Genomic DNA, 9,107 nt, shown 5'->3' with positions numbered 1-9,107 from the left:
AATAAGTTAATATATCAACATACCTGGGGAGACTTGCGCTTCCAAATAAGTCTCTCTACGGGGTAGATTCCAACTGTGACACGATTGCTGACAGATTTGTTGAAAGAAACAGTCTGTCCTTCATGGAGCACTCTGTAGTTTGTGACAATTCGAGGGCGAAGTTCCATGTTTAACATTTGGCGAACTGATGACACACACCAATGAGATTCCACACGCTTGTAGAGCTTATTCTTTCAATCCAATTGAACACAACATAAACAACATTTCAGTGCTTTCATTGTCCCCTATGTCGTAACGAGGATAACAGTACAAATACTGTTGTCATAGAAATTAGAGTAGGACAGGTGTAACTCTAATGGACCAAGTCATGTTTTCATATCAATAAAGGATAGTGCAGGTACACATAATCGTGTATATATAAATTCGAAGATTATCAACATTTCCTGGCTAAATTAACATTGTTTGTAATGTTAAAAACGACAGCAGTGGATATTAATGGTTATGATACTTTGTATGAAGGTCTTATAGACTGGTTTTAGAATGGCTCAGATGACGCAATAAATACAATCGTTGCTGTGCCTTTTGTAAATGTAATCTGTATTAACATTCAATGTTAGATTGTGATCAGGCTTATTTCATTTACCTCATAATCGTTTCTTTGTTCCCTAAACATTCAAACGCAAATAGGTTTCTTGACACCAGTTCAGAAATTATTAAACAGTTTAGCGAGCGCTGCGATATCTGAACATTTCAGTGATGCAATTATTAACAAAACTGCGACAATGGAGGAAGCCATTTATCGAGAAATATTTAAGCTAATAATATCTTATAATAAACAGCAATATGAGTATGCATATTGATGGCTTTATTCAGTTGAGTATGCAACCTGGTATTATCAATAATATAGCAGGAGTAGAATCTTATTCATTGTTAAATATATTCCACTACCAATACAATGTTTTCGAGAACTAAATGTAACCACAAGCTCCCGTGATGAAGCACACTGCAGGGGTCTGGTCATGGGCTCTTGATCCTAAGCCAAACCACATGTGCTGTTGTCTATATTGAAGGGCATTAAAATAATCAGAGGGTAGAACCACGCTTCTTATGACAAGACGAGTAACATGCCCTTGTTTGTACGGTTGGTTGCACATATGTGTGCATGAAGCGCCAAGTGAGCCATGGCACAAATAGTTGGACATGGGGGGGTTCCGGTGTTGGGCTGGGTCCGGAGATGATGGTGGGAGGGGTGTTCCGGTGTGGGGGTGGGTCCGGAGATGATGATGCGAGGGTGTTCCAGTGTGGGGGTAAAGGTTATGACGGGAAGGGGATCCGGTGTGGGTGTGGGTGGAGACGAAGGGAGGCGGTTCCGGTGCGGATGTGGATTGGATAATGTGAGATTGGTTTCCGGTGTGGGGGTTGGGGTGGAGATGATGATGGGAGGTGAATCCGGTGTGGGTGTGGGTGGAGACATGATAGGAGGCGGTTCCGGTGAGGGTGTGGATTTGTAAATGTGAGATTGGTTTCCGGTGTGGATGTGGGTTGAGATGATGATGAGAGGCGGTTCCGGTGCGGGTGTAGATTGGATAATGTGAGATTGGTTTCCGGTGTTGGGGTGTGGGTGGAGATGATGATGGGAGGCGGTTCCGGTGCGGATGTGGATTGGATAATGTGAGATTGGTTTCCGGTGTGGGGGTTGGGGTGGAGATGATGATGGGAGGGAAATCCGGTGTGGGTGTGGGTGGAGACATGGTGGGAGGCGGTTCCGGTGAGGGTGTGGATTGGATAATGTGAGATTGGTTTCTGGTGTGGGGGTGTGGGTGGAGATGATGATGGGAGGGAGGTCCGGTGTGGGTACAGATTGGATAATGTGAGATTGGTTTCCGGTGTGGGTGTGGATGAGGCATGATGGGAGACGGTTCCGGTGAGGGTGTGGATTGGATAATGTGAGATTGGTTTCCGGTGTGGGTGTGGATGGAGGCATGATGGGAGACGGTTCCGGTGAGGGTGTGGATTGGATAATGTGAGATTGGTTTCTGGTGTGGGGGTGTGGGTGGAGATGATGATGGGAGGGAGGTCCGGTGTGGGTGTGGGTGGAGACATGATAGGAGGCGGTTCCGGTGTGGATGTAGATTGGATAATGTGAGATTGGTTTCCGGTGTGGGTGTGGATGGAGGCATGATGGGAGACGGTTCCGGTGAGGGTGTAGATTGGTAAATGTGAGATTGGTTTCCGGTGTGGATGTGGGTGGAGAGGATGATGGGAGACGGTTCCGATGCGGGTGTGGATTGGATAATGTGAGATTGGTTTCCGGTGTGGGGGTGTGGGGCTGAAGATAATGATGTGAAGCGGGGTCTGATGTAGAGGTCTTGCGATGATGATGTGAATTGTGCTCATGTGTACAGTCGAACACGGCATGATGATCAAATACTTCTGCCACCTGCCATGCGATATGACGACACGAGTATTCCTTGCCAACGTAGCCTATCGAAATGTAAGTACATGTGACTCTTTAAGACAGTGATATTACCTAATTCAGCAATTTCACGGCGGGGAATACCATTAATATGTGTCCCACATACGCATTTGGGAATCGAACTAGGATCAATGACATGACAGGCCGTACTCCACCTCCTTCCTGAAGAGTCATGTTTAGAATAATTTTCAAAAGTAATTGTTTTAGGATAATATCATTCTGTTTTGAGTATGTGATATCCGACTGTCACGATTCCAACATGCGTCCTCTGTAGGCACATATACCACCGTTGCTCCTTCTTTCAAGAGGTCCAATATCCCCGCCTCTTCACGTTAATGACAACTAATTCTACAGCAATCTCATACGTAAGTGCTTAGCACCACAGCACCAAGAACAGGTTTGGAAAGCCAGCCAATTACACTCAAAGGAAACATCACGTTTACCAAATTGCCTTGGATGTACATTTAGACATAAATTCACGTAGATATTGTACATTTAGAATTAGATGGACGTACATATATACATCCTCAGAATTAAATGTATCATGTAATTGTCTAAATGTTTATGTCGTTACACTGTTTAAGATATGTTAATTTCGTCTTAAATGTAACACTTATGTTATAGATATGGCCTTCACATGTAGTCACATTTATGTAAAGGTGTGTAAATTAAAACATATACCATGGCCAATGCTTCACCCCATCCGGAAGTCTACAAAGGTATTTTGTTCAGGTTTTTCTTTTAATTTCAATCTGAAGACGTACATGAATATTTTATTAACCTATGTGGAGAGAGTGTATTTGTTTTGAAGTTGGATTGTTTGCACGCAGAAGACAGAAACCCGTTTTGTTGCTTTTTCATGTGAACAATTGACTTGCCTTTGCATGTGTTTGTGACAGGTAATACTGATGGATCAAGACACGCTCAAGATACACCTGGTGTCATTACTATTTAATAGTGATTCATAAACAAGTGCTTATGATAAAATCGGAATCGTACAATCGACTTTTAACATTTCGCATGATTATGGAGAGATTTTTGTCTCTTTTAGTGAACTTCACTTTGTAATGAGTTATTTACAAGAATAGGTCATGTTACCCTTTCTGACGCAGGTATCCTTGTAATGAAGTCTGTAATTGTTCATATGGGAAATCAGTGTAGAAAGACGGGAGACAGAACCTTATTTTCTCTTACAATCTCAGATAATGAGGTCTGGTATAATTTAATTTCAATATTATGCCATAAAAAAACATGAAAGCTTTGAATGCAGATTACCCGAACAAATTTATGTTTTTTAAAAAACGGACGATCTTTAACGTGGAAGAAGTCGGCAATGTCGCAATCGCCTGTCTGGGTATTGTGAGGGCTTTTTTTGAAAATGTATACTCAGTCCGAAAAGGATAAATGTAACAAAAATGTCTTGCTTCGATATCCCAATGGAACTGTGTATTTGTGTCTCAGACGGACGCTGATGCGCATAGCAAAAATATTGGATTCATGTGTTTGGACCCATTTCTCTCCCTAAAAAGCAAAGTAGTAGAGCCAATTCAAGCCTTTACCGCGATCGTTATTGACAATTCAGTATCAACGCAGAGTACAAGAAAATCAAGGCGGGCAATTTCCTCTCCCCTGCGTGTCTTCACGTGAGATATTGAACCCATAGCTCATATTCACAGGATGTAATTGGCGTTATGAAGCTCCTTGTCAATCAAGCGACAGACGTCTTGACAGAAGCTCTACATGAAATTGACAAGCACCGATTTCTACCTGGCTACTATTTGACTTCTGGAAGGTTCTTAAGTGGGGAGTTTGATTTGCGTAATTGATGATTACTTTCTGAATGTATTTCGGGTGTGCAGTTCAAATATTTAAACAGGAGTCTTGAGAGTTATGGTTTTAGATCACTTGTACGTCGAGTGCATTTGGTTAATCATTTGATAATTGTCAATACATGTTTCTTATGGTGGTAACTATTCTTGTTTGATAAGAGCGTTAGAACAACTTGATAAATGGATTGACCTCTTAGTTGATAGTATAGAGACGTCTTCATTCGTTGTTCCGACACTCTGGTGAAAAAGTCATCAGCAGAATTCATTGTGCAAATAGTTGTTCCGTGAATGGGGTTATAGCCATACCCGTTGTAAACTGCGGGCATCTTCTTCTTCTCATGATCAGTCGTTATGGTGATCATGACCATCATCATCATCATCATCATCATCATCAATCATCATTATCAGTAGCAGCAGTAGCAGAACATCACCATCATCTTCATAATAAACACCATCATCATTAAATTCAGCAGAGGCATCAGCAACAGCAGCCTCGTCAGGATCAGCATCAGCATCACCATCACCATCATCATCACCATCATCATCATCACCAATCATTTCTATCATCGTCACCATCATCAGCCTCCTCGCCACTGTAATATCAGCCAAGACTATCAGAAATTTATGACCATGATTAATTACATTCATTACAATCATTAATGATTGAGCATAAAGATGTTGAAAGATACCACCGCAATCAAAAGCACAAGTTAAATCTGACACCTCTGTTGACACCTTTAACATCATCATTCACACCTTTATCAGTAAGGTGAAAACTACAAATAGCATTGGTTATGTCATCATGTTTGTTTTATTTGTTTGTTGTTTAACGCTGCAGATAGCACTATTCCAGCTATATGACGGCGGTCTGTAAATAATCGAGTCTGGACCAGACAATCCAGTGATTGACATCATGAGATTCGATCCACGCAATAGGGATACGATGACATGCATCAACCAAGTCAGCGAGCCTGACCACCCGATCACGTTAATCGCCTTTTACGGCAAGCATGGGTTGCTGAAGACCTATTCTACCCCAGATCTTCACGGTTTATGTCATCTTGACAAAGTACAGAACCTTCGCCGGAATAGTTATGTTGCCAATTATGTTTGAATATCCGGCGTGTATATATTTTGTGTGTGTGATTCTGTCTTTGTGGGTACAAATATGTGCCTTAGTTTCCGCGATTGTGCACGTGACTGTGCGTGTGTGCGAATGTGTGTGTGTGTGTCTCTGTGAGTGTGTGTGTGTATGTCTTTGTCTTTTTCAGCGCGTGTGTTTATGTGTTTGTGACTGTGTCTTTGTGTGTTTCTGGGCGTTATTGACTGTGTGTATTTGTGTTTCTGTGTCTTTATTTCTGAGAGTATGACTGTGTCAGTCCGTGTCTTTGTCTATTTCTGAGCGTGTGTGACTGTGTGTATTTGTGCATCAGCGTTTCTACTTGCTCCTGCGTGTGGACCGCCTCCGTGGTCTAGTGGTAGAGCGTCCACCCGGGTTCGATACCCGGCCGCGTCATGCCAAAAGACGTCACAATATACATGTAAGTACCTGTTACCCTATCTGGCGTTCGGCATTAAGGGGCTTAAACAAGGACTGGTCGGCTCGGAATCAGTATACTGTTTCTGCGTGTGTCTATGTGTATGTGACTGTGTGTATGTGTCTTTGCGTCTGTGCGAGTTTGGGTGGCCCAGATATCCACGGCGCCGCAATTCGCTGTGCAGAGTTGCGTCCCGTGGGAACGCCAGAAACCTATAGGCATGGTCCGAATCCGGTTCTCCCTGATTACGTTTCTAGGTTTGTCAGCATCATACCCGTGCCCGTGGGTTTCAGCAAAGTGGTAAGCGTCTGAGACCTGCATCACTTCGGGCCTTCCTCCCACATTAAGCTGACACGCCGTGATATAATTGGAATACTGTTAAAGCGGTGTTAAACGCAACCCGCTTACCCATTCACCCACTCCGTTCGTGTCCCTGTGTTTGTGACTGTGTGTGTATGAGGCCTTGTGCACGTGTCCCTGTGTTTGTGACTGTGTGTGTGTATGAGGCCTTGTTTCTGTGCACGTGTCCCTGTGTTTGTGACTGTGTGTGTATGAGGCCTTGTTTCTGTGCACGTGTCCCTGTGTTTGTGACTGTGTGTGTATGAGGCCTTGTTTCTGTGCACGTGTCCCTGTGTTTGTGACTGTGTGTGTATGAGGCCTTGTTTCTGTGCACGTGTCCCTGTGTTTGTGACTGTGTGTGTATGAGGCCTTGTTTCTGTGCACGTGTCGATGTGTTTGTGACTGTGTGTGTATGAGGCCTTGTTTCTGTGCACGTGTCGATGTGTTTGTGACTGTGTATGAGGCCTTGTGTCTGTGCACGTGTCCCTGTGTTTGTGACTGTGTATGAGGCCTTGTTTCTTTGCACGTGTCGATGTGTTTCCGAATGTGTACTGTGTTTCAGCACGTGTGTGACTGTGTGTCTTTGTGTATCAGAGTCTATTTTTCTATGCGGCTGTATGTCTTTGTCTGTCGTCTGTTTCTGTGCGTTTCAAGGGCGGGGGTAACCAAGTAGTTACAGCGTTCGCCCTTCACGCCGAAGACCCGGGTTCGATTCCCGGCATGGGTACAATGTGGGAAACTCATTTGTGGTGTCCACCGCCGTGATATAGCTGGAATATTGGTAAAGAGTGGCGTAAAACCATGCACTCAGCCTATGTATAAGTGGGGCGGTCGGGTAGCCTAGTGGTTAAAGCGTTCGCTCGTCACGCCGAAGACCCGGGTTCGATTCCCGACATGGGTACAATGTGTGAAGCCCGTTTCTGATGTCCACCGCCATGATATTGCTGGGAAATTTCTAAAGGCGGCGTAAAACCATATTCACTCACTCACTCCCTATGTAAAAGTGACTGTGTTGTTTTTGTTTCTGGGCATGTGTGTCAATGTGTATGCAACCATATCTTTGTGTTTCTGTGTCATTGTTTGTTCCGTACGTGTGTCTATATATACCTATATGACTTCGTGTTTCTTCTCTGTGTCTGGTCGTTTGGTTACGTTAAACGACTAACAGCAACATTAACCAGTGACAAAACCATGCTGATTCAAGAAAAATATGGTGTATAGAAAAAAGTCATCGATAGCGGACAGTGTTCATTTCAATCAAGAAATCACAGACGGTACAAACGAATACAAACTAAACAGTTCAATCTGTCTCATGTTTCGTAAGGACTTATCAGGCCGACACCGGCTTCTGGGGATCCAATTATTCCACCAAGAAAACGTCAGACATACTTTACAGCGTTCCTTAAAGCATCACAAGATAATGCAACAATGTATTTCTTGTATAACAGATAACATGCTTAACGCCACGACATGCCGGCCTTTTACCTCGTTTCTTGTTATTTGACACCACTTCAAAGGGAATTGCAAAGATGCGATGAAGTTTAGCATCCATTTATTCGCCATCACACATACAGTTCTCTACTTAAATATTCTGCTCACTCTAGTTCCGCGATTGTCGTTCTTGTGATATTTATGGGTTTAGGTTAAGGTTTATGACTGTTTCCACAATGTATAGGGCATGATCAGGTAAAAGAAGCTGGGCGTTTCATAGAAGATGAGCATTCTACTTTATTTGTGTATTTTGCATCCGCTTGACAAATCAAACGATGAAGGTATTATGTTCTCGTTTATCACCAAGACAGATAGAAGTTCGCCATTGCGGGATTTTGATTAAAGACAATTTCATTTTGATTGGGAGTTCTTTGAAAATGCGCCTGATATCAATGTGGATTTTATAGACTTGTTTTTAATTTTGGGCGGCTCACATGTCTTGCTGATTAGGTTTGATCTTCGTCTCAACTAATCCTGTAACCGGAAACTTTGTGAAAAGTATAACTGTCACAATTTAGTTTCAGGTATTCTGTGGCGTTTGTGTGTTCTTGTGTGTCTCTGAATGTAGTCACGTATTCACACCTATATGTCTTGTGCTATCTTCCTACGCAGCGTTGATCATTAAAAGTGTAAAGACGTTCTGAAGCTTTGATGTTAGGCTAAAACACCACACTGCCTCGTGGAACGTTGAAGAGATAGGGGCAGAACTGACTATACTGACAGTTCCAGGCAAGGGAATGAAATATGAAGATATTGTGTCGTGTGGGACGAAAATCAGGATAAACGTTATTGTCAAGAAAACAGGGTTTAAATGTGTGTTAGATAACCGGTTCTTGGGAACTGGTAGGATGGTGTTTAACACGCAACTCGAGATTTGTATACGTGTGTGTGTGTGCGTGTGTGCGTGCGTACGTTGTATGTATGTTTGTATGTAACATAATGTGTAAATATTGTCAGTTGGCACCTCGGTATCGGTAGCGAGATCAGTTCGACGTTGCCGGTACGTGATGACGAAGCCCGGCTGTATTATATTAATCCAATTTAGTTATCCAACTGTTATAAATTGCATTCACACGATGCCGTTGTACAAAACGCTCTTAGCGCTACGACTGGCGTAAGTCTATGGGAGTTACGATCACCTTAGCGATAAGAACGCTTTGTACAACAGGACCGATGGTAGTGATGTGAACTCCGTGAAGATCCGGGTTAGAATTGGTCTTCAGCAACACAGATTTGTCGTAAGGGGCGACTAACGGGATCGGATGCATGTCATTGCATCCAAATTGCGTAGATCGATGCTCATGGTGTCAATGACCTACTGGCATATGTCTGAGTTCGGCTTTAAACGAAAAAAAAGACAAAAACAGAATAGGAAGACAGACAAAAGGCCATGTAGAAAGTTAACCCATGAGCGCGTGTCAATGTGTTTTGATG

The 9,107-nt window shown here is 43.1% G+C and overlaps 1 protein-coding gene across 1 annotated transcript; it reads right to left on the bottom strand.

Moving 5' to 3' along the window:
* Positions 1-1,314: 1,314 nt before the first annotated feature.
* On the bottom strand, positions 1,315-2,418 carry LOC124149089 (uncharacterized protein SPEM3-like). Its single transcript, XM_046520462.2, has one exon. It carries the CDS (start codon positions 2,416-2,418, stop codon positions 1,315-1,317), a length of 1,104 nt encoding a protein of 367 aa, XP_046376418.2.
* Between the last annotated feature and the right edge of the window lie 6,689 nt (positions 2,419-9,107).

This window comes from Haliotis rufescens, unplaced genomic scaffold, assembly GCF_023055435.1.
Source record: "Haliotis rufescens isolate VD_foot unplaced genomic scaffold, xgHalRufe1.0.p SCAF_32, whole genome shotgun sequence".
NCBI lineage: Eukaryota > Metazoa > Mollusca > Gastropoda > Lepetellida > Haliotidae > Haliotis > Haliotis rufescens.
This window is presented reverse-complemented; position numbering and strand designations above follow the sequence as displayed.

What these genes read in the sequence shown, in the direction of transcription:
- LOC124149089 (XM_046520462.2), bottom strand. Translation starts at nt 2,418, where the DNA reads ATGCCGTGTTCGACTGTACACATGAGCACAATTCACATCATCATCGCA.